This window comes from Danio rerio, chromosome 20 (assembly GCF_049306965.1).
Source record: "Danio rerio strain Tuebingen ecotype United States chromosome 20, GRCz12tu, whole genome shotgun sequence".
NCBI classification, from domain to species: domain Eukaryota; kingdom Metazoa; phylum Chordata; class Actinopteri; order Cypriniformes; family Danionidae; genus Danio; species Danio rerio.
The window spans coordinates 55778278-55804337 of NC_133195.1; the positions used below are offsets into that span (position 1 = coordinate 55778278).

General features: G+C 35.2%; 3 protein-coding genes across 8 annotated transcripts in view; all 3 read left to right on the forward strand.

Moving 5' to 3' along the window:
- Nucleotides 1-3227, forward strand: part of gfus.1 (GDP-L-fucose synthase, tandem duplicate 1) — a 31539-nt gene extending 28312 nt beyond the window's left edge. Inside the window, exons 10-11 of one of the 2 annotated variants that reach the window (XR_012395476.1) lie at nt 702-2061; nt 2190-3227. Coding sequence is in view for 1 of the 2 variants with exons in the window: in NM_001008620.1 (NP_001008620.1) it covers nt 702-757 (56 nt within the window). In the remaining variant the exon portion in view is untranslated. 2 annotated transcript variants of the gene reach the window in all.
- The window catches only part of arhgap39 (Rho GTPase activating protein 39), a 297088-nt gene that overhangs the window by 148222 nt on the left and 122806 nt on the right, over nt 1-26060 (forward strand). The window lies entirely within an intron of this gene.
- Nucleotides 5129-26060, forward strand: part of gfus.2 (GDP-L-fucose synthase, tandem duplicate 2) — a 33489-nt gene continuing 12557 nt past the window's right edge. For 2 of the 4 annotated variants that reach the window (XR_012395467.1, XR_012395466.1), the window contains exons 1-4: nt 5139-5258; nt 14916-15052; nt 20655-20769; nt 21212-21340. Coding sequence is in view for 1 of the 4 variants with exons in the window: in NM_001003528.1 (NP_001003528.1) it covers nt 5229-5258; nt 14916-15052; nt 20655-20769; nt 21212-21340 (411 nt within the window). In the remaining 3 variants the exon portion in view is untranslated. 4 annotated transcript variants of the gene reach the window in all.

Below are 26060 nucleotides of genomic sequence, written 5' to 3' on the forward strand. Positions count from 1 at the left end.
CCGAGTTATTAAGTCGCGAGTTGTAAAGTCGCAAATCTGAGTTATAAAGTCGCAATTCCGAGTTATAAAGTCGCAATTCCGAGTTGTTAAGTCGCAATTCCGAGTTAAGTCGCAATTCCGAGTTATAAAGTCGCAATTCTGAGTTAAGTCGCAATTCGGAGTTATAAAGTCGCAATTCCGAGTTATAAAGTCGCAATTCCGAGTTATAAAGTTGCAATTCCGAGTTGTTAAGTCGCAAGTCTGAGTTAAGTCGCAATTCGGAGTTATAAAGTAGCAATTCCGAGTTATAAAGTCGCAATTCCGAGTTATAAAGTCGCAAGTTGTAAAGTCGCAATTCCGAGTGAAGTCAGAATTGCGAGTTATCAAATCAGAATTCTATACATATATATGTAATTTACATAATAAAAGAAAAATGTTTATATTAAAACCAGCATCTTTGAAAGAGAGATCCTTAACATAATATCCCAAAATCACATGTTTATAAGATAAGGAAAATATTATGAGTAACTAAAGCTTCCACATTAATCCAGAAATGTTGAGTATATTGGAAAGACTGCAATAAATGTCAAATTGTTTCTTTGAAGCATTCAGCATTTTATAAATTTTAAATAGTTGAAATATTACTGTAGGATAAACTCTATGAATTAATCTAAACTGATCACGATTTCCAATGTTTACAGTAAAGTTTTTCTTCTTTCCAGCCATCAAGGAGACGTGCGATTGGTTTGTGGCCAATTATGACACCGCCCGTAAATGAAGATCCTCACTTCTCATTGGAGAGTTTGAACACTGTTTAATGCTGGAAACCAAACAGGACAGACACTTTTAACATCTATTTTATTATTATTATTTTTTTAACAGAATCATTTAGCACTGTGTTTATTTAACGTTTTTCACACAAGCGTTTCCATTTGCAAAAACTACAACATGCTCTATTGCACATTGCCTGATCTGACTGCGCCATCTAGTGGACATCATCAGCGATTGGTGCATTTTAAAACATGAAGAAATACTATAGTGATTTATAGTAAATACTGTTTTTGGACCATAGCTATAGTAGTCTGTTATAGGGTAAATATTAAAGTATTTACAACTTTTTGTCACGAATGCTACAGAATACTGTAGTATTACCTAGTGATAAACTCTACTAAATGTACTATAAAAACTGTACTAAGTACTGTTGTATAGTTTGGTTTTTACTAGAGTAAACTATATAGATGTGACTTCTGGTTTTGGCTAAATTGTTTACATTTCTATAGTTGTTGTATTACCACAGCAAATATAGAAATGTCACAACACTCATTCATTTTCTTTTCAGCTTAGTCCCTTTATTAATCTGGGAAATGAACCACCAACTTATCCAGCATTTGTTTAACACAGCGGCTGCCCTTCCAGTCGCAACCCATCACTGGGAAACATCCATACACACTCATTCACACACATAATTTAGCTTACCCAATTCCCCTATAGCGCATGTGTTTGGACTTGTGGGGGAAACTGGAGCACCCAGAGGAAACCCACGCCAACACGGGGAGAACATGCTATGAAGGATATTACTTTTTTTTTTTTTAATGAAGGATTTTTAGGGTGAATTCAGGTCACTTTTTTCCATTGAGATGACCAAGGAAGTGTTTCCTAATTTACCTGGATTCACCCTTTGGTTGATTTTAATTTAATTTAAGACTTTTGTTTGTGTAACAAAATGCTTGATTATATTCTAACGCCCAAAACTAGAACTAATTAATAAAGCACCTTTGTAATTACCACCATAGTCGAGTGTATATAGTGAAAACATTTGCAACTGGGGAATGTCTCTCCTTTCTACTTTCTTTTTTAGAGCGTCTTTAGTTGCATTTACACGGTTTTGACAGCAGATGTCGCCAGTCTGTGTGGGTTTTGGTTTTGAAAGCCACTATAGACTGTTAAACATGCTATTATTTGCAAATACTATGCAAATATATACTGTGTTAGTAAATGGAAGGCTATTGATGAAATCCAGACAATGTTTCAGATGACTGTTATATAGCCTACAGCACAGGTGTCAAACTCAGTTCCTAAAGGGCCGCAGCTCTGCACAGTTTAGTTCCAACCCTAATTAAACACACCTGATCAAACTAATTGAGTCCTTCAGGCTTGTTTGAAACCTACAGGTAAGTGTGTTGGAGCAGGGTTAGAACTAAACTGTGCAGGGCTTCGGCCCTCCAGGAATTGAGTTTGACACCCCTGGCCTACAGCTAAACGATCATATTTTGGGGTGCTTTCAATTTATAAATATAATGATAAATAGTAAATAGACTATTTCAACTAAAATAAATACGTTTCTAAATGAAATTATATATGAATATGGGAAATGGAGTTGAATTTGAATGGTCTGTGAGCACAATTAAGTCAACAGCATGCCATATTATTTGATAACTGTATGAAATAATCCCAAAAAAGCAACATGCTGGGTAAAGCCACATAAAACTCAAGCATGAATATGATATATGCAGAGTTCAACGTCTGGAATCAACTGGGGTGAATTCAATGCGAGTAGCAGATACCGTGAATAAAGTGCCCATGCCCTTAATTATGCGTAATATTAAGAGTTCTTATAAAAAATAAACTAAGTTATTAAAAAATTCACCCCTCACAGTTGGCATGAAAGTTTACATTAGCTATATACTGTACACCAAAACCATTGTTGTACCAGGCTGTAAACACCTTTATTTCTGCTGTAAAGTTGGCCATTTTAACATGGTAGTCTATGGGGATTTATTAGTTTCTGGATCCAGCCCCCTAGCGGCCAGTCGATGAACTGCAGTTTCAGTTACTTCTGTATCGGTTTCCTGGGAGGTTGCCTTTAAAGCTACATTTCACTTTGTGACATCACGTTTAGGGGTGCGAAAATGTTAAATGCCTCGGGAATAACCAGTCTGACCGGTCTTGCCGCTCGTGTGCTGTGTTACTATTTTTTTTTCTCTTTTAAAAATTCCATCTGTTTTATATGAAAATGAATATGATGCAAAAAGACGCTATAATTTTATTCATTAGTGTTTTTTTTACATTCACAAGAAGACACCAAAAAGTAGGTTCATGTTTTTATTTTGTTGTTGTTAGATTATTATATTTTATTTGTGTATTTTTAACATTTTGCCGGTACATTTGCCTGCTCTGTTGATAATCATTGTATGTTCTGACTTTATTTTGTGCTAAATAATTGAACAATACACTCATCTTCAACATTATTATTTTGCTGTGTGAAGGTTTTTTATTATTTATTACTTAGTTCAGCGGCTAGAATCAGCTCAGTTGACTTCATGGTGCCCTGTCAAGCAAGTAGACACGCTCTTAATTATGCAGAATATTAAAGCTTAATATAAATTTAAAAGATGAATTATTAAAACATTAACCCGTTCACAGTTGTCATGAAGTGTAATATTAGCTGTATACAGCAAAACCATTTGTTGTACCAAACTGTAAGCACCTTTTTGTCTGCTGTAAATTTGGCCATTTTAACATGGCAGACTATGAGGATTTGTTAGTTTCTGGCGCCAGCCCCTAGGGGCCAGTCGATGAACTGCAGTTTCAATTCCTAGGAGGTTGCCTTAAAAGCTACATTCCCATGTTACGTCACGTTTAGAGGCGGGAAAATGTTAAACGCCTATTTAATAACCAGTCTGACCTTTGCTACTCAATTTTTTATGTTATGTTTATGTATGAAAATTAATGTCATGAAAGAAACACTATAATTGTATTTATTAGCGTTTTTTTCTGTTTAATGAGGCATCAAAAAATACAGGGGTTCATATGTTTGTTTTTTTTTGTTTTTTTGTTTTTTGGGGGGGGGATTATTACATTTTATTTGTCTATTTTTTACATTTTTCCGGTACATTTGCCTGCTCTGTTGATAATCATTATATGTTCTGACTTTATTTTCTGCTAAATAATTGATTAATACACTCATCTTCAATATTATTATTTTGCTGTGTGAAGGTTTTTAATTATTTATTACTTAGTTCAGCGGCTGGTATCAGCTCAGTTGAATTCAATGCGAGTAGCAGATACCTGTCAATCAAGCAGCCACGGCCTTAATTATGCATTATATTAAAGGTTTTTACAAATTAAACTAATGAGTTATTAAATATTCACCCCCTCACAGTTGTCATGAAAGTTAATATTAGCTATATACACCAAAACCATTGTTGTACCAGGCTGTAAACACCTTTATTTCTGCTGTAAAGTTTGGCATTTTAACATGGCAGTCTATGAGGATTTGTTAGAGTCTGGATCCAGCCCCCTAGCGGTCAGTCGATGAACTGCAGTTTCAGTTATTTCTGTATTGGTTTCCTACATTGGAGCTACATTTCGCTTTGTGACGTCACGTTTAGAGGCGAGAAAAGGTTTAATCTCTCGGGAATAACCAGTATAACTGGTCTTACCGCTCACCTGCTGTGTTACTAAATTTGTTTGTGTTATAAAAATTCCATCTGTGTTATATGAAAACTAAAGTCTTGAAAGAAACACTATAATTTTATTTATTCGTGTTTTTCAATTTAATGAGACATCAAAACTAGACAAGCGTTAATATTTTTTTATTTTGTCATTAAATTACTTTATTTGTGTATTTTTAACATTTTTCTGGTACAATTGCCCGGACCGTTAATAATCATTGTATGTTCTGACTTTATTTTCTGGTAAATAATTGAATACTGCACGCATCTTCAACATAATTATTGTTGTTTTTTTATATTGCTGTGTGAAGTTTTTTTTTTTACTATTATTTATTTAAATTTTCAGCTGTTTTCCAAACCGGTTTGTTTTTCATTTCCAAATATGTCTTGAAAATCAGCGATTGTTAGATATTTTTAATTTTCAGTATTAGATGGTTTAACCTGTGGGTTAATTTCAGAATTGTTTGTTAGTGTTTTCTTTAGGAGATCATGATTGATTGTAAATACATGATTGTATTTATAGCTTATTTCTTAATAAAATCCTCCTAGGATGATCTGACTTTAATACAGTTTTATTTTATTTTTTGTGACATGAAATATTTCCCGGATGTTTCGTCCTGAAGTCTGATTGCATATGCAAATATATGCAAATGCAGTCTGGCTACATACGTTCTTGTGTGTGTGTGCGCGCGCGCGTGTGTAAGTGTGTGTGTGTGTACACATAGGGCACTGTGAGTTGTGGGCATATATTCCTGAGGGAAAAGTTTCTCTCATTCACTTCGACGGGACTCAGTGATGGAGAAACAGCAAGCAGGACAGCAGCAGGTAAACTCAGTTGTTTGATCAAATATTTGCATAAACGCTTTCAATCAGAAATAAGTGAGATGCTGTACGGATTACGCGGTCTGAATTTGTTAAAGGCGACGATATCATCATTTTTGTATGAAATTTGCTTTAATTTGAGTTAATAAGATATATTAAACACCTGTTAAAGTCTTTTTAAAAAGTAATTGGTGACCAAATGATTCATGAGGATGATTTTTTCCTAATTTCCCGTGTTTAACTCTTGCTGAACTCTACCTTGATATGTCATAAATTAACGTATGTGTTCTCGGGTTAGGCTTTGCTAGGTGTGTCAGCTAGTCAAACTTGCTTTACCGGTTTAAAGTTAGTCTAACGTTAAGTCATTGTGGCTGCAGGGAGAAAGAGAAACAAGAGCTTATTTTGCTGTAATCATATATATATACTACTAAAAGTATAGAAAAGAAAATACTGTTGCTGTTGCTTTAAGTAACGTCAGCCTAATGTAAAGATAACCATGGTTATGATCGCCATGATACGCGTCCACGGTAAACACGTTGTCATGGTGTCTCCCCATGGGGGATGAAAACATATAGTGCTACAACTCCATCATCATTAAACATACTCCAGAAAAATGTATACAGATAAAATCCCTGCTTTAAAATATGTCATATTAATTTAATATTCTGTGTTGGAGCCGTTGAAACTGGTCTATCAGGTAAAGATGGCTCAAGATGACTTACAGTGGCCTGTATTTACATTAGGGCTAGGCGATACAGCAACAAAAATAGCCAGATAACATTTTTACATATCATTGGGTATCAATAATTCTTAAATATTTTCTGAAATCCATTTGGAAATGTTATTTTTTTTGTTTTGTTTTGTTTATTTAACCACTTTATTTTAATTTACCAACATTACTAAGGCAAATAGTTTAAATAGTCAAAAGCAAAAATATTTAAACAAAATATCTCATCTCTTCATAATAAAAATAAACATGAGAGTCTCTTAACGATAAATTAAATGTTACAAAGTGTGTGCAATGGTAAAGTGTGAACGTTGGACAATCACTTGTCATTGCTTTTGTTGGGACATCAAGAAAAGCAGGTGATGCCTCAAAGTTTGATTCACTATAAATCTTGAATGGTTTTAAAAATCTTTATAATCATTAAAATAAGTGATAAAAATAATTAGTTTAAAAATCTTGAGCGATATTAATGATATAACATAGATCCAGAAACTTCTCTGTTTGTCCGTCTGACTTTACGGTGGGTTTCTTTTGACCGCCCCTGTCATTTTAAAGCAGTGGTTCTCAAACTGTGGTACAACTGTGGGCTTCCTTCTAGTGGTACGCGGAGGAATCAAATATGTCATGTGCACATGCTACATATGTTTCAAAATTTATCAAAAATGATTAATAAATAAATATATGATGACATATCGGCTATATTTCCGAAATCCAGGCAACATTTTCAGGTGTTGTTGAGTTGGCTACTATATGTTAATACTTTACATTGAAGTACAGGATTTTTTATTTTTTAAGAACAGTATCCTACTATTTTTAACTTTTAAAGAACATTTTTATTTAAATGTTGATGTTTTTTAGTGTTTTTATATACAAATAAACAGTACAGTGTTAATGTTCAGACTATTTATAATGTTTAAAGTGACTGACAATAATAAATATTCTTAATAGTAGGAATTAATCTGCCACATTTTTGAACTGTGCACGCAGTCAGCGTAGATCTGCGATGTGGCGTCAGACGAAAATATAAATTAGGTTTAAGAGCACATAAAAAGTGCGTGACGCGGGGTTGAGAATGTTTTCAACTAGTTGCGCCTGAAAATTTTGAGCCACCATGTTTGCTTTTTAATTTTTATTTAATCGTTATTGACTATGGTTTTCCATCAATAAAAACTTCCATTTCATTTCACAAACTTGTAAAACTAACCCGAGATCAGGTAAACACTATGGAACTTGTTCAGTGATTCACCACTGGGGGCAAACTGAATGAGTTTGTTTGATTCATGTTGATTTTTATAGTATTACACAGATCGCCCTCTAGTGGAGAAACAGAATAATTGTAACGTGAAACGGTAATGACGTAACAAAGCCTTGTTTACTGAAGTTATGTGACCATGCCTGTTTGATACATGAACCACTGATTCAAAACAAAAGCTCGATTGAAAATAACCTTTTTGGCTTTTCTTCCAAGGCATTTTAATAAATCTATAGCACTTTGTGTGAAACTTTTCTTTTATTGTGATTGACAATGGTGTTCGGTCAATAATTAACAATGCCGTTATTGTCGGAGCCCTAATTTACATTTAACAAGCTACATTTACATTTAGTCATAGATACAACACAAACGATGTTAGCTTAAAACAGTATTTTGTAATATAACTTCTATTTTTGGGGCGAAGCAGTGGCGCAGTAGGTGGTGCTGTCGCCTCACAGCAAGAACGTCGCTGGTTCGAGCCTCGGCTCAGTTGGCATTTCTGTGTGGAGTTTGCATGTTCTCCCTGCGTTCGCGTGGGTTTCCTCCGGATGCTTCGGTTTCCCCCACAGTCCAAAGGTACAAGTGAATTAATCAAGTGATCTTTTTCAGTCGAAATCACACGGTGGTTTGTTTATTTCAGTACTTTTAATTAACGAATATAAAAGTTAACAAAGTATTGCCAACACTTTAATATTTTGTTTATAGTTATTACTTACATGAACAATAAATTTTTAAAGTGTTTATTCATTTTTGTTAACAAAATTAAAGAAAATACATGGTCAATCATGAATCAAGCCATTCTAGCTAACTCCCAGTGCATTATCTAATGTTAACAAGCACTTTTTGGATGTTAATAATGCATTAGTTAACTATAAACTATGATTATTCATGAATGTTGGTTAATGTATATTCACGGCAAAATCAACAGTGTTAATTCAACTCTGAGAGAGTTAATTTTAACACTTTACCGGTGTATATATAATCCACACCGGCCAGAGTTAAAGTAACATTTTCAAAAGTGTTAACAATTTCACACTGGCTCAGGAGTTGTGTGTTTTTTGCTTGCTTTATCAGTAATTATTCATATACTTTATTAAAATGTAATACATACTATGCTAGTCATGCATTATAAAACATTTCAACTTAATTATTGTTGGTTCAATAAACCAATACAAAACAACAGTGTTTCACATTTCATTTTTATTGAAAAACTAAATTCCAGGCATGTTGATATGTAAAAACTTTTAAAGTGTTAGCCCTTGTAGTCATACAGAAATGTTTTGTTTTTAATAAGTAGTTTAAACCCTGCCTAAAACAGCATAAAAGCATAGATATCTAACATAAACAATAATGAACGATACATTTATTAAAGAATTTATTCATCTTTGTTAACAAAGTTATAGAAAATACATGGTCATTTATGAATACAATGTTGTGTACTGAAAAGTCATTAGCCCCTTTCACACAGTGATACCGGTAAATTTCTGGAAAATTTCCGGAACGACTTTACCGGTATATTGAAAAAAGCGCTGTTCACACAGGCGAGGACGTTACGGAAATTTTCCGGAAAAGAGCATTCACACATCCATTCCAAAATACAGATAAATTCTGACATCATTCACCACAAATGAGCTTTAAACGGCTGCGCTTGTGTTTGTAAACATTTGACTAAATTACAAACTCTGTGGATGATCAATATTGTGAACAACTTTCGCAGGATCACTTTCTCATGTCGAGATGTTCATAATATGTGCGTGTGCAGGCGCTCACAGGCGCACGCAAAGCTTGAAGGTAAACAAACAACGGCTTATCATAACAGGGTCCCCGCGGGTCCTTAAAAAGTCTTAAAATGTCTTAAATAAAATTTTCGATTTTTAAGGTCTGAAAATGTCTTAAATTCTGTAATTTTCCATAAGGAGGTCTTAAATTTCATGTGGGATCTTAAATATCATGTCCGACTCGTCTTATGGCGGCAAATCAATGCCAATATAAATCGAGCGCAGCGGTGATGTTTGCGCGCGAGGAGAAGTGAACCGTGAGCAGATTACAGGTCTACACGCGAGAAAACTACAGCTCGCGAGCGCACAGGGGATCTTCACGCGCGCGCTCAACTGATCCAGCGCGAGAAAACAAGTCCCGCGCGTGCACATTATCATCTGTGCGCACGATGTACGCTCTCGCGAGCGAGGTCATGCCTACAGCGCGCGCGCGATCAGTTCTCTCCGCTCGCTCGCTGGTTCTTCTCTCTGCTCGCGCGAAACAGTTTAGATTTTTGTGAGTCCTAGGCGGGACTTGGTTTTCTTGTTATCTCTAACGCTATTGGCTACTCTACCTTTCCAGAAGTTAGCCGGGATTGGACGCAGGTAAGCTAGTTTCCCCGTTAAATAAAATTATATAGGAAATCTTATCATAATGTCACAGTGTGAAACATAGACTTACTTTCTCAGTAATAATAGGTGACGACTTACTTTCAATAATGAGATATTTCTTGTAATAATTAATCTCATAATAATGCCTATTCTTACCATCATGACCAAGTCATATAATGACATATCAAAATAATGAGATATATTTCTGTAACAAACTTTATTACTTGGGAGAGAAAGAGAGAGTTATACCATGTGGCAAAAGATCTCTCCATTAAACAGAAATTGGGGAAAATATACATGGGCTATTAAATCAGGACGAATAATTCAGACTTTAAATGTGTTTTGAACCATTTGATGAAGTTTAGCACCTACATTTAAACTGAACTCAAACTAAACGTGTTCAAATTTACAAAAATCTTTTTTTTTCTAAGATTCATTGTCCTTGACTCATTTTCTGTGAAGAACAAGTCAGAATAAATTGGATGGACAATAGTATACAAAATAGGCTATACATGCATGCAGTGCATAAAGTACAAAGGTTTATAGTAAATATATTGCCATTAGTCTGTTATTCCACTATACAGTTAAAGTCAGAATTATTAGCCCGCCTGAGTTAATAGCCCCCTGTTTATTTTTATCCTAATTTTTATTTAACGGAGAGAAGATTTTTTTCAACACATTTCTAACCATTATAGTTTTAATAACTCATTTCTAATAACTGATTTATTTTATCTTTGCCATGATGACAGTAAATAATATTAGACTAGATATTCTTCAAGACACTTCTATACAGCTTAAAGTGACATTTAAAGGCTTCACTTGGTTAACTAGGCAGGGTAATTGGGCAAGTTATTGTATAACGATAGTTTGTTCTGTAGACTTTCGAAAAAAATAAATAGGTTAAAGAGGGTAATAATATGGACCTTAAAATGGGTTTTAAAAAATTAAAACAGCTTTTATTCTTGCCGAAATAAAACAAGAAAAAAGTGGGCTACTAATTTTGACTTCAACTGCATATGTGACCTTTAAGATGTGGGCCTGTCGTATAGAAAGTAGTATTTATATGCCTCTGAAGTGGAATGATGTAATGGATAGTGAGTAAAGCCAAACGAAGATTGTAGAAATTAAATTGTTGCTCAATAGGTGGCGATAAAAACCCATCTGAATGTCTGTCACTGTATTTTTAATGTTTAATTGGGCTAATCATTTTTGATTGAAGTCTTTATATGCAGGTTATTCAATCATTAACTAAAAATGAGATTGAAAAATATATATAACATATATAGATATATATATTTTACACTGATCTATATTACAAACAATGTTAACAATTATCTATAAAGATAAATTAATTATAATTATCTATAAAGATCTAAAACGCAAATAAACTCTTCTGAAGACAATATTTCCTAGAAAGATCATCCCCAAGTGTAATAATGAGCACTGCTGTTGTGGTTAATAATGAAGTAAAATACAACAAACCAGACAAGTGCTGCACGGACAAATCAAATGGGTTCAGAAAGTCATGTTACAAGAATGCAAGTCATTATTTTGGATATTATTTGACTGTTTCTCGAGATTGAATCCTCATTAAGTTCATAAAGTTCTCAGAAAGTTTCTTATGATTATGACTTGCAAATTGTATATATATTTAACGGCATGATCTTTTAACTTGCGTCCAATCCCGGCTAACTTCCGGAAAGGCACAGTAGCCAATAGCGTTAGAGATAACAAGTAAACCAAGTCAACCAAGTAATCTGCTCACGGTTCACTTCTCCTCGCGCGCAAACATCACCGCTGCGCTCGATTTATATTGCCATTGATTTGCCGCCATACTTCACCACATCATTCTGTGTTCACACTGAACATTTTCCTGTTTTTTTTTTTTAGGTAAAGTCTTAAATTTTCATTTTAGAGGACTTAAAAAGGTCTTAAAAGGTCTTAAATTTTTTGTTAAAAAATGTGCAGATACCCTGCATAAGCATCTCATCGATGATTATTTACACAGTTGGCATTAAGAAGAACATATAAACGTGATCTGACTAACTTCTAGCAGCTAAATGTGTCTGGAAACATATTCAAAAGCTTTTATTCTCACAAACCGCGCGGACGTAAATGCGTCTGACTGTTGTGATTGGCTAAAGCAGACGTCTCACGTCAGCACGTTCTAGACGTGCACGCGCTTATTACGGCAATCTTCCTTCTGCATTCACACAGCGCAGCATTCCGGCAAATTACCGGTAATGTTACAACTTCTCTTTCCGGAAAATAGCCAGAACGAATTTACCGGTATTTTCAAAAAGGACCTGTTCACACATACAACCTTTCCGGAAAATTGCCGGCAATTTTCCGGAAAGGTCTGTATGTGTGAAAGGGGCTATTGTTAATTCGTTAACTCCCAGAGCATTAACTAATGTTAAGGAGCACTTTTTGGATGTTAATAATGCATTGGTTAACGCTAAACTATGATTATTAATTAACGCTGTACACATATTGTTCATTATTAGTTCATGTTAGTGAATACATTAATTAATGGAGCATTATTTTAAAGTGTTACTAAAATATTTAATAAAATCATTCAGATTTTATCCTGTCGAGCTGTTTTTTTGCAGAAATTTAAGTGACATTAAAATGTCTAGTGTACTGTAATATACAACAGCACCAAGATAATAAATAACTTCCAATTATTAAACATTTTAAATACAATTTTTATAACCTTTTAACATCAAATGTTGTTGGGGAAAAGATTAAGGTCTCCTAATGCAACCAAAAAGCAGAAGTAAATTTTAAAAATATGACGTAAAAATGTTAATTTACTGATATTTTTTACCCCCAACACTGTGTTTTTCTTCCGCAGAGCATTTAGGATGATATTATTGGTTCTTGGTGATTTATAAAATGTCATCGTAAAAACATTTGTATGTAAAGCTAAATGAATATTTGGTTTCAGACTGTTGCAGAAGTTCAGTTATTCACAGGTTTTCAGACACCCTGAGGCTAATTTCAGTGTCACTACAATTGCAGAAACTTTAAACATTCGCAGAAGGAAACATGATCAGGGTTTCTGCTTTAAACCAAATATCCAATTTCGTGTTTTTACTTCAATGACTACAAAGCTGAATGTACATGACATTTAATGGACGTTAAGGCAGGCTACTGATGGGCTAATGCATTAAAATAGTATGTTAAAATAATAACATAAGCGTGAATATTTAGCGTGAATATAATTTTTCATGAGTTTAATAGCAGCTATGAGAGCAACAGTGGATAATTTACCTCAAGTTTTGAAAAAATTAATGTGGTTCTCAGTACTGTTTGCGGTCAAATCTATTCAAATTGATATTATGTAAAGAAAATATGATATAAAAAAGTGACATTATGATAAATGGACACAGAAATGTAAAGCGACAAACCAAAAACTCAGTGAAATGTTTCACCATTTACTGCATTTTAAATGATAACAATAGTAACTAGTTAAAGTTTGAGGACAAACTTTATGGTGGCTTGAGAAATCCTGTTGAAGTAGTTTATTTAGTTTGAAAAAGCATCAAGTTGGCTAAAAGAATGTTTAAGATCCCTGCAGTCAACAACGTGACCACTTTAAAGACTGAAGCAAGTCAGTAAACAGATTTAAAGTTGATCCCTGTGTCTGAGGTTGGTAATAGCACAAAACTAGCATGACTGTAGCATGCATTAGCATGATACTAGCATGTATTAGCATGATGCTAGCATGAATTAGCTTGATTCTAACAAATTAGCACGTTATTAGCATGTTGTTCGCATGATTCCAACATGAATTAGCATGTAACTAACATGATTCTAGCACAAAATACCATGTTATTGGCATGTTTCTAACAATGATTAGCTTGTTGTTAGCATGATTCCAACTCAAATTATCATGTTTCTATCATGAATTAGCATTTTCCTAGCATGTTATTAGCATGTTTCTAACATTGATTAGCATGTTATCAGCATGTTTCTAACATTGATTAGCATGTTGCTAGCATGTTTCTAACATTGATTACCATGTTATTAAAATTGTTCCAACATAAATTAGCATGTTTCCAGCATGAATAAGCATGTAACTAACATGCTTCTAGCATAAATTAGCACATTGTTGGCATGTTACTAACATTAATTAGCACAAATTAACATGATTCTAGCATGAATTAGCACAAATTAGCATGATTCTAACAAATTAGCACATTATTAGCATGGATTAGCATGTTGTTTGCATGATTCCAACATGAATTGGCATGTTTCTAGCATGTTTCCGACACAAATTAGCATGGTGTTAGCATGATTCTAGCATGAATTAAAATGTAACTAACATGATTCTAGCACAAATTACCATGTTATTGGCATGTTTCTAACAATGATTAGCTTGTTGTTAGCATAATTCCAACACACATTATCATGTTTCTATCATGAACTAGCATTTTCCTAGCATGTTATCAGCATGTTTCTAACATTGATTAACATGTTGTTAGCATGTTTTTAACATTGATTAGCCTGTTATTAACATTGTTCCAACATAAATTAGCATGTTGTTAGCATGTTTATAGCATGAATTAGCATGTTGTTAACATGATTCTAGCTTGAATTAGCATGCTATTAATATGATTCTAACATGGATTAGCATTTTGTTAGCATGTTTCTAGCATGAATAATCATGTTGTTAGCATAAATGAGCATGTGTTCGTATGTTACTAGCAAGATTAGCATGTCAGTAGCATGTTCGAATTGTTAGCATTTTTAGCATCATAAGTTTTAGAACAGCTAGTCACTGTCTGGAACAGTTGCTAGGGTGCTGAAATTGGTTGCTAGAGAGTGGCTAGTAAGTCTAAAGGTCATCAGTGGTTGGCTGCTGGCTCGTCTGGGTTAAATGAGGCCTGACTCTAGTCTGTAGGACAGTCTGATGCAGAGTTATGAGCTCACAAAGTGTGACCCAATGTTAAGTCTATGGGACTTTTCGGAAATTTCCGGGTAATTTTTTTAGAAAACCAAAAGTCGGATCAGTCAGAAAAGATATAGCAACAGGAGTCAGATCAGTCTGAAGGTCTGACGAAAGTTTGAAGGCTGTAGATTGAATGGTTTAAAAGGAGATGGACATTAAAAGACGGAAGAAGAAGTTTAAGTGAGATCTAGCCACCATATTTATAGTCATGTGTGACAGTAAACGTCACCGCAACAACCCACACCTCTTCATTCTGTTCAAAAGTGTTCACCCCCCGACTCTTAAAGAAAGTTACCCCCTGAAGTGTCCTGAAAGCCGATTTTTTTATTTTTTTTTCTGTCTGTGTGTGTGTCAGGCGGACGGGCCGATGCGTGTGCTGGTGACCGGTGGCAGTGGGCTGGTGGGCCGAGCGATAGAGCGAGTGGTGAAAGAGGGAGAAGGAAGAGAAGGAGAAGAATGGATATTCCTGTCATCCAAAGAGGCCAATCTTGTGTAAGTAAAGACGTCACACACACATTCTACACAAAAATCAACCATGCATCACATATATAACAGTCATGCACCGTTTAGAAAATACACATGCAATATCCATAACCGTCACTCGACTGACTGAGCTGATAAGGTTAACATTTTAGTGCAGCCGTATGTACAGTTGAAGTCAGGATTATTCACCCCCCCTTTGAATGTTTTTTCTTTTTTTAAATATTTCCCAAAGGATGTTGAGCCGATTCAGGAAATCTTCACAGTATGTCTGATAATATTTTTTCTTCTGAGGAAAGTCTTATTTGTTTTATTTCGCCTAGAATAAAAGCAGTTTTCAATTTTTTAAACACCATTTTAAGGTTAATATTATTAGCACCTTTAAGCTATTTTTTTATTCTCAAAAGTCTACAGAACAAATCATCATTATACAATAACTTGCCTAATTACCCTAACCTGCCTAATTACCCTAGTGAAGCCTTTAAATGTCACTTTAAGCTGTATAGAAGTGTCTTGAAGAATATCTAGTCTAATATTATTTACTGTCATCATGACAAAGATAAAATAAATCAGTTATTAGAGATGAGTTATCAAAACTATTATATTTAGAAATGTGTTGAGGAAATCTGCTCTCCGTTAAACAGAAATTGGGGAAAAAATAAACAGGGGGTTAATAATTCAGGGGGGCTAATAATTCTGACTTCAGCTGTATATTATTAATAGAATATTGATTTACTCAGAAGATTAGAAATAGCTGCTGTTTAGTAGGTTGTTGAAGGGATGGTTCAGCATCCCCTGTGTGCTTTTTAACATTTATGAATTTCTTGTGTTGCAAACCAAAATAGATATTTTGAAGAATGCTGGTTGCTGGAACCCATTGACTTCCATAAAAGAATAGAAAAATGACTATGGATGTAAGAGGTGTGAGCCTACACTGGTCTCACGGTTCGGTTACGATTATCATGTTATCGATTTGGTTCAATTCGATATCTCAGTGCATCATGGTGCATTGACGATGCTTTCCATACACAATTATATTTTACTTCACAGCACAACACTGGAGCAGCTCTATACCCTCACCAGGGTGCTCAAGGGTTCATGGGAGTATGCCCAACCAGTCCACATGTGTTTTGTGGACTTGGAGAAGGCATTCGACCGTGTCCCTGGTGGCATTCTGTGGAGGGTGCTCGGGGAGTATGGGGTCAGAGGCACTCTGTTGAGGGTCGTCTCGTCCCTGTATGAACAGAGTAGGAGTCTGGTTCGCATTGCCGGCAATAAGTCAGACTTGTTTCCAGTGCATGTTGGATTCCGGCAGGGCTGCCCTTTGTCACCAAGTCTGTTCATCATTTTTATGGACAGAATTTCAAGGCGCAGCCTTGGGCTGGAGGGGGTCCGGTTTGGGGACCACAGGATTTCATCTGTTATACGCAGACGATGTTGTTCTGTTGGCTTCATCCAACATGGACCTTCAGCATGCACTGGGGCGGTTTGCTGCCGAGTGTGTCATGGCTGGGATGAGAATCAGCATCTCCAAGTCCGAGGCCATGGTGCTCCACCGGAAGAAGGTGGTTTGTCATCTCCAGGTTGGAGGAAAGTCCTTACCCCAGGTGGAGGAGTTCAAGTATCTCGGGGTTTTGTTTACCAGTGAGGGAAGGATGGAGCGTGAGATTGACAGGCGGATTGGTGCAGTGGAAGCAGTAATGCAGTCGATGTACCGGTCCGTTGTGGTAAAGAAGGAGCTGAGCCGAAAGGAAAAGCTCTCGATTTACCGGTTAATCTACGTTTCTTCTCTCACCTTTGGTCATGAGCTTTGGATCATGACCGAAAGGACAAGATCTCGGATACAAGCGGCCGAAATGAGTTTCCTTCGAAGAGTTGCAGGGCGCACTCTTATGGATAGGGTGAGGAGCTCTGCCCCCTGGGAGGAGCTCGGAGTAGAGCCGCTGCTGCTCCACATCGAGAGAAGTCAGCTGAGGTGGCTCGGGCATCTGTTTCGGATGCCTCCTGGACGCCTACCTAGGGAGGTGTTCCAGGCATGTCCCACCAGGAGGCGGCCTCGGGGAAAACCCAGGACACGCTGGAGGGACTATGTCTCTCGGCTGGCCTGGGAACGCCTCGGGATCCCCCCGGAAGAGCGGGACGAAGTGTGGATGACTGCGGCCCCCGCGACCTGGCCCTGGAAAAGCGGCAGAAAATGAATGAATAAATGAGCACAACAGTTCTTGTATTTAAAAATATAAATATGGTTATGTATTATTTGTAATACAATTTTGCCATTTAATCCAAGCAGTCAGATATATGAACTGTCCCTTTAAAAACACAGAATAACATGAGCATTTACTGCAAATAAACAAATGTAAATATTATCCTGCTCGCTTTCTGAGCCTTGTCAAGTTCTTACACCCCTTTGATTGGTTATGTGCTCAACACAAAGAGCTGCGATTGGCTCTAATGCTCTGGCGCTGTTCACTGATGAGTAGGGTCGGGTGTCGTTTGGGTTTATTTCGATACCAGTGCTAAATCGATACTTTTAAAATGGTACCAGTACCAAAACGGTGCCTGAACCAATACTTTTTGGCAAAAAATATATATATTTTAATCATTATAATTAAACAATATAAATATATATTTATAATACGTTTAAAGTAAACATCAATTCATATTTTATGTATTTAAATTGCATTAATATATTTATTATGATCATTTGTTTGTTAGCATGAATGCAAGATTTGCATCATGCTATTAACATTACATTAGCTTAGTACTAACCTGTGGAAAGGCTGTCATCAAAATCGGGGAACACCTTTTGTCTGGGTTTGGGGCTTGTGACTACTTTTACATGGACATCAGGGGTCTAATGATTTGCCTTAATCTAAATACGACAATGGAAAATTTGTCCAACTGCATGTCCAATATTGTACAATGGATGACTGCAATTTTTTTAAAGTTGAATAAAGATAAAACAGAAACTCTTATTGTGGGCAAAACACCTGAGCGAGAGAGGGTTGAAGCAGAATTGTGTTCTCTAGGTTTACAATCCAAGAAAGAATTAAAGAACCTGGGTGTTATTTTCGATTGTGATCTCACTTTTAAATCTCAAATCAATCACGTTAAAAAAACATGTTTTTATCAATTAAGAAATATTGCAAAATTCGTTCTTTTCTATCTTTTGATGATGCTAAGAAATTAATACATGCTTTTATTTTCTCTCGGCTTGATTATTGCAATGCTATTTATACTGGTCTACCTAAGGGTTCTACAATGAAGTTGCAATTGATACAAAATGCAGCAGCCAGAGTTTTAATGAAATTGAAGAAACGAGAGCACATCACACCAGTATTAATAGAATTACACTGGTTACCCGTGCACCAAATAATAGATTTTAAGATTCTTTTATTAGTTTATAAAGCACTTCACAACATGACACCTTCCTACATTTCTGACTGTTTAACAAAATATTATCCAAACCGTTTGCTACGCTCTTCTAGTGCTGGACTTTTAGAATTTTATCCTGTAAATCGGATGCGATCTGGCGGCACTTCTTTTAGCCATTATGCTCCAAAAATTTGGAACTGTCTCCCTCTTGAAGTGAAAGAATCTCCAAGTATTCATGTTTTTAAAAAGCGTGTTAAGACGCATCTTTTTAAAATTGCGTATGAATACACAAGTTTGTAGGGTGTACGCATTTTATCTATATATAATAAACGCAACAAATAGGCTTTACTTTTTATTCTACAGCTTAAAGCATGTACTCAGATTAATGCAGTATCATATTTAAACAACAAAACTTTTTACAAAAAGTCTACATATGCGCGCGTTGTTGCTGTCTTTTCATCACGCAGCGCGCGCACTTGAACCGCGAGGGAGAGAGAGGAAACCAAAGGCTATATCAGGACATATTCTTTAAAATAATGATTTCTATTAAAATGTAAAAGGTTTTGTGATTATAATAATAACAGCGGGGCATTAAATAAATGCATATATTCCGTGGAGCGGGCAATTTGAGGAAGTTAGCTATTTTTATTTGACGGAAGAAAAAACATATGATTGGGAAAAAAAAGCCTATGCCGGTTATTAAAAAGAATCAGTCAGTATTTTCGTTTTGTAAAATAAATTCATTATTTAAGTGAAAATAATTTAGGGCAGTCCTATTTATTTTATTCATTTTATTTAGATTATTCTGCTCTTCTGTGCAAAACACTGCAGGTGCGTGAAGATGCTCTGTTGTTCTGTTCCGCTATTAATATATAAAAATAAATCAGTATTTTAAAATGCAATATTTAATGTGTCAGACACAAAATAGACACGTCAATTTGTTTAATATAAAATTAATAGTAATCTGACCAGTTCACCGTTAATAACCGATTAATAAGCGGCGGTTGTCGTTTAGCAAAATTAACGAAATGAGCATCCCTAGTAGCGATTTAATTTACTTTTTCTATGTAAGAGAACTTGATTGAAAAATAATTTTCAACATGCTTGAACCATCTACACAATGGAGTTCAGTTCTGTTTGGTTTTTCAACAGTATTTTGTTACAAAGAAAACAGAAGTGATATAGCTTTGGCTATTTATTTATTTTAGATATGGCTATTTATATTGTTAATAATTTGCATAGTTAATATTGTTCTTTGATGTTTAGTTTATAAAGATTTTTCAAATGTTATTTAATAAAAAATAGTTTTAAAAATCTTTTTTTTCCCACCCCACACGAAAAAAAAAAAAATCGTGATACGAATCGAATCGTGGGTCAAAAATCGTGATACGAACTGAATCGTGGGTTTGGTGTATCGTTACAGCCCTAATATGAATGCTTTTATTTGAAAATATGTGATAAGTTTATGTGGTCTGTTTTAATGCTTTTTTGTTGTTGTTTGTGAGGCACTTTGAGTTGCATGTATGTTGGAAAAGTGCTATACAAATAAAGTTTATTATTATTAATGATATGCTTCAGGTGTTTACATGAGCTGCTTTTTGAATGTTACATTCATGATTCCCAGTTACATGTTATAGCACACAGATCCCTCAACGTCATTGTGTGACCAACCTGTAAATGTTTCCTCCGCAGTTTGTGTCTGTGGTCCTTTAAGATAATCAAACATCACTGTTTACGTGGTCGACTCTTGATCAGAGTGTTGTCTTAATCGTATTAAAATCAGAGTACTGGTGTCCATGTAAACATGCTTACTGAAAGTGCCAGATGATGTCACAAGCTGTCAAAGACAAGTTAATTCCAGGAGCCCTCACATTTCATAAGTTTGACGTGTTTCTCACACATTTAACTTATGTAAAGCGTCTGCTGCATGTTGGTGTGTCAGAATCCTTGCTTGTAAAATATAGCTATACTGTAGAATGCTTAGTTTAAGCAAATTAGATAAAGGCGATTGTGTGTGTTGATGAAGTGAGTCGCTCACCACATGCACCGTACTGCGCGCTTTGTCTTTTATAAGCTACAATAACAAACGCCTGATATAGCTGACATCCGTATCCCTTAAAGTTGTGGAAAGAAAAGCTGAATGAAACATTTAGAGATGGTGTGAGACAACGCATACTTATGTGTGCCTTTAATGCTCAAATATAAGATTTTTCCACCAATATTTCCACTGTTTCTGTAGGAGCGCTGAACAGACGAGAGCCGCGTTTGAGAAGCATCGTCCCACACACGTCATTCATTTAGCTGCGATGGTCGGCGGACTCTACAGGAATATGAGACAGAACCTGGACTTCTGGGTAATTATATAACATGTGTACAAGTCAAAATTATTCCCCCTCCTCTGAATTTATCTTCCAAGTATATCCCAGATGATGTTGAACAGATTCAGGAATTTTTCACTGTATTTCCTATAATATTTTTTCTTCTCAAGAAAGTCTGATTTGTTTTATTTCAGCTGGAATTTTTAATTGTTTTAAAACCATTTTAAGGTCAATATTATTAGCCCCCTCAAGCAATATTAGTTTTAGATTGTCTCCAGAACAAACCACTGTTATACAATGACTTGCCTAATTACCCGAACTTTACCCTAATTACCCTAGTGAAGCCTTTAAATGCCACTTTACGCTGAATACTAGTGTCTTGAAGAATATCTAGTCTAATATCATGTACTGTCATCATGGCAAATAGAAAATAAATCAGCTCTTATGTTTAGAAATGTGTTTCTTTGTTTGTTTTCAGAGGAATAATGTGCACATCAATGACAATGTACTGAACATGTCTCATGAGTTTGGAGTGGTGAAGGTGGTGTCCTGTCTGTCCACCTGCGTTTTTCCAGATAAAACCAAATACCCTATAGACGAGACTATGGTAAACACACACGCACACACCTGTACCGCTATCTGTGTCTTGTATTTACTGTACAGACTGTATATTCTCTTCCTTTTCCCATAAACCAAAGCATCACATGAAACTATCTGCATTTTTAACATTCTGTGAGATTTATTAGCCGTAAAATGTCCCCACAAGGTCCAAATGTACTGGCATTGTGATACTTGTGGGGACATTTGGTCTCCACCAGTGTTGGGTGTAATTAGTCACAAAGTAGTTGCTGTAATTTATACATTGTATGCTTAAGAAATAGAGTACGGGACTTCATTTCATTTTTAGGTCATTTAAATAAGTAAATTAATTAATTAATTTTAAGTAATTTAACTAATTTACTTTGTTACTTATTATTAGGCCCACAGGGAGTCTGCAGACTTTTAGCCCTCCATTGAATCTATTTATTTACTTGTGTGAATGTGTGTAAGTTTATATTTAACAACTTCCTAATTCATTTCAGCAATAATATGGACTAATATGAAAATGTTTATATGATTTATGTACAGTACAGTTTGAAAAAGGAATATTTTCTTTCTCATCCATTTATTTCCTTCAGCTTAGTTCCTTTATTAAACTGGGGTCGCCACAGTGGAATGAACTGCCAATTATTCCAGCTTATGTTTTACACAGCGGATGCCCTTCCAGCTGCAACCCAGTACTGAGAAACACCCTTACACTCTCACATTCACACACACTCATACACTACGGCCAATTTAGTTCATCAGTTCCCCTATAGCGCATGTGTTGTTTGGACTGTGGGGGAAACCGGAGCACTCAGAGGAAACCCACGCCAATACAGGGAGAACATGCAAACTCCACACAGAAACGCCAACTGACCCAGTCGGGACTCGAACCAGCGACCTTTTTGCTCGACCACTGAGCCATTGTGCCGCCTCTTAACGTAATCAGTAACTGATTAATTTTGTGAAGTACCTTACCCTTGCTGAACACAATATAAGGAAACACACACACACACACACACACACAAATAGACATGTTGCTCAGAGTGAATAAAAAACTAAATTTGATGTTCAGAAACTTGACACGTCCTGTCTAGACATGATTACACGGAAGTAGGAGGAAAAAAACATTATTATCTATCTGTCTATTGACTCTCTCTCTCTCTCTCTCTCTCTCTCTCTCTCAATAATTTAATAATAAATTTAATTCAGTAATTGCTTTATTGTCATGACAAATGTTACAAATGTATTGTCAAAGCATTCATAAAGTTTACATTAAAAGAACATGCATATATATATATATATATATATATATATATATATATATATATATATATATATATATATATATACACGGTTAAAGTTAGAATTATTAGCCCCCCTTTAAATTATATTTTGTTTTTAAATATTTCCTGAAAGATGTTAAAGCTAGAAATGTTCACAGTATGTCTGAAAATATTTTTTCTTCTGGAGAAAGTTTTATTTGTTTTATTTCGGCTAGAATAAAAGCAGATTTTATTTTTTAAACACCATTTTAAGGACAATATTATTAGCCCCTTTAAGCTATATTTGTTTTCTGATAGTCTACAGAACAAACCATCATTATACAATAACTTGCCTTATTACATTAGTTAAGCCTTTAAATGTCACTTTAAGCTGTATAGAAGTGTCTTGAAGAATACCTAGTCTAATTTTATTTACTGTCATCATGACAAAGAGAAAATAAATCAGTTATAAGAGATGAGTTATTAAACTATTATTATTATTATATTATTATATTATAAAAAATAAACGGGGGGCTAATAATTCTGACTTTAACTGTATATATATATATATATATATATATATATATATATATATATATATATATATATATATATATATATATATATATATATAAAACATAGTAAACACAGTAAATAGTAGTATAGTATTAATAATAATAGCAAAAATACAAATAAATAAATAAATAAATAAAATAGGTATCACGGTGGCACAGTGGGTAGCACGATCGCCTCACAGCAAGAAGGTCGCTGGTTCGAGCCTCGGCTGGGTCAGTTGGTGTTTCTGTGTGGAGTTTGCATGTTCTCTCCGTGTTGGCGTGGGTTTCCTCCAGGTGCTCCGGTTTCCCCCACAAGTCCAAACACATGAGCTATAGGGTAATTGGGTAGGCTAAATTGTCCGTAGTGTATAAATGTGTGTATGTGTGTCTGGGCGTTTCCCAGTGATTTGTTGCAGCAGAAAGGGTATCCACTGTGTAAAACATATGCTGGAAAAGTTAATGAATAAAGGGACAAAGCCGAGAAGAAAATGAAGAAATGAATAATAATAAAACAAAAAAGAAAAGCAATAATAATAAATCAGAATAAACGGTACGTTTAACAATCAACATCTCTCTCTCTCTCTCTCTCTCTGTCTCTCTCATGTAAAATGTAAATTTTATCTAAAAATGTTTCCAAAAAATGTGTAGAAATATAATAGCCTCATGACAACCATGTTAATGACAGATTTATGACAAGTTTTGTTGTGTTGGTCATGTCAAGTTGTCATAACTAAGACAAAAACAGGTTGTGATGTATTTAAAGAGTTCAGATGTAAAAGCCGCTAAACGCCACTTCCGCCAACAATGAGAAAATGACACTGAGTGAATGTTTTGGGCACGTAGCACACCATCAACAAATATTTTTGCTTCAAATCATCCACATCTCAGCGTCAGCACATTTAGAAATAACAGTTTGTTGGCAAAAGCCACTAAACGCCACTTGCCTTTGACAGCAAAAGCCGCTATATCCCGAGAACCAATCAGAAGGTGCGAATTGAATCATATGTGTTCAATATAGCAGCTTTATGAGGCTTCATTATGATTCACTTCCGATTTTAAAAGATGGAGTCTGATGAACTGGATGAGGCTGTTCGACTGTCAGTGAATGGCAAATGAAAACGTCCATAACCGCGAAACTCTCTGCATTATAAGAAAAAGAAAACACACTGTACAGTCAGAAGTGTAGCGTGCATTCATAACGTGTTTTTGAGCAGCGACGCTACTTTGAATGAGTCCGATTTACTATAGCTACATTAAACAGCAACTCCATTTCACGAAAGACGAAGTTAAGATTCTTTTCTTTTATCCCATGTGGATGCTATGAGGACAAACAAGAGACAAAGACTGAGTATGGTGAGAATGAATGAATGGCAGCTTCTATAAATTGTCTGAGAGACGTCCCCTTTTTGCCCAGTAGGCCTACCTTGCGTTTTATTTGCTAATGTAAGCCATTTTTTAACAGATAAATATAATATATAGAACTCTACATCATTTATATCAGTGGTTCTCAAAGCGGGGGTCGCGGGACAATGAGAGGGGGTCGCTTGGTGATTTACAAAAATCTAATAAATTTGAATAAACTTTTATGATTACCATTGTTAATCCATAACCTACAGAAGATAAAAAATAGTTACATTAAAAATACAGTATCCAAACAAAAAGCCATCAGCCTTTGGTTTGTTGTTGTTGTTGTTGTTTACATTGGTTGCAACATTAGATTAATGACAAAGCAATAGCGTCAGTGCACCAGATTTTACAGCACTAGCTAAACTTTCTGACACCGTTACAGCACTCACGTACATTTAAAATACAAACAGGACACTAAACATGGAGTATGATGTGTAAGTGGCAGTCTCCAAAATTAAACCAAGAAAAGACTTGGGATGCAACTTAAATATTGTGCCCACCAGTCTAATTAGATGAGGTTAATATAAAATAATCATAATAAAAATGATATGGGACTGTTGCTTTTTTTGTGTTGTCAATATGCTTGTGTTTATATAGGCTGATTGGTTTGTGTGAGTGTTGTGTGCAACGTTTGTATGATTAAAACCACTTACGAAAATAGTGGAGGTCGCGAGTCATTGGCATTGTTATTTTGGGGGTCCCGGGCTGAAAAGTTTGAGAACCCCTGATTTATATTACTTCATATTACCTACTCGTCTGATAAGCTTTTTATATTAATGGACAATGCACAGATATTGATGTTTCACAATGTTTTAGACTACATTATTTTAATCTAACAAGCTTAGTTTACAATGTTTACACTGTTTACATCGCTCTACTTGCATCCACATCCCAAATATAAAAAATGCCAACAGATTGTTCAGATTTAATTAATGTCATTTATAATGTTATTGGTTAGTGCACCTGACAGATTTCATTCTTTCATTTTCCTTCTGCTTTGTCCCTGGTTTACCACAGCAGAATGAACCGCCACTTACTTGACAGATTAATCTATTTTTAATTTTAGGTGTTTAATGTTTGGTAAAATAATTTCTAATGGCATCCTTTTTCAGCTAATTACTCTGTCTTGTCCCGATAGGTGGATTTAGAGGTTTTTGCATAAAAAGCAGATGTGGATTTAGCTGGTTTTGACGCAAAAGAAAATCTCCCTTGTTAAAAACGAAAGAATAGTCTAAAGTGACATGATGAAAAAAAAAAGGTATTTCATTTACCTGCTAATAACCTGATCATTACATATAAAATGAAACTACTGAACCTGATGAGAGGAGCCTGATAGAAAATGCTCATTTACAAGAAAAGAGATGTGATGGATTTACAGGGTTTTGCATCTGAACTCTTCATTTGCTTATATCAAGTTATCATTAACAGTGTCCTGTTTGCATTTAAAATGTCATAACTAAGCGAATGACACTCAATAACAGTTGTCATAAGCATACATAAAGTCTCGCATCACATT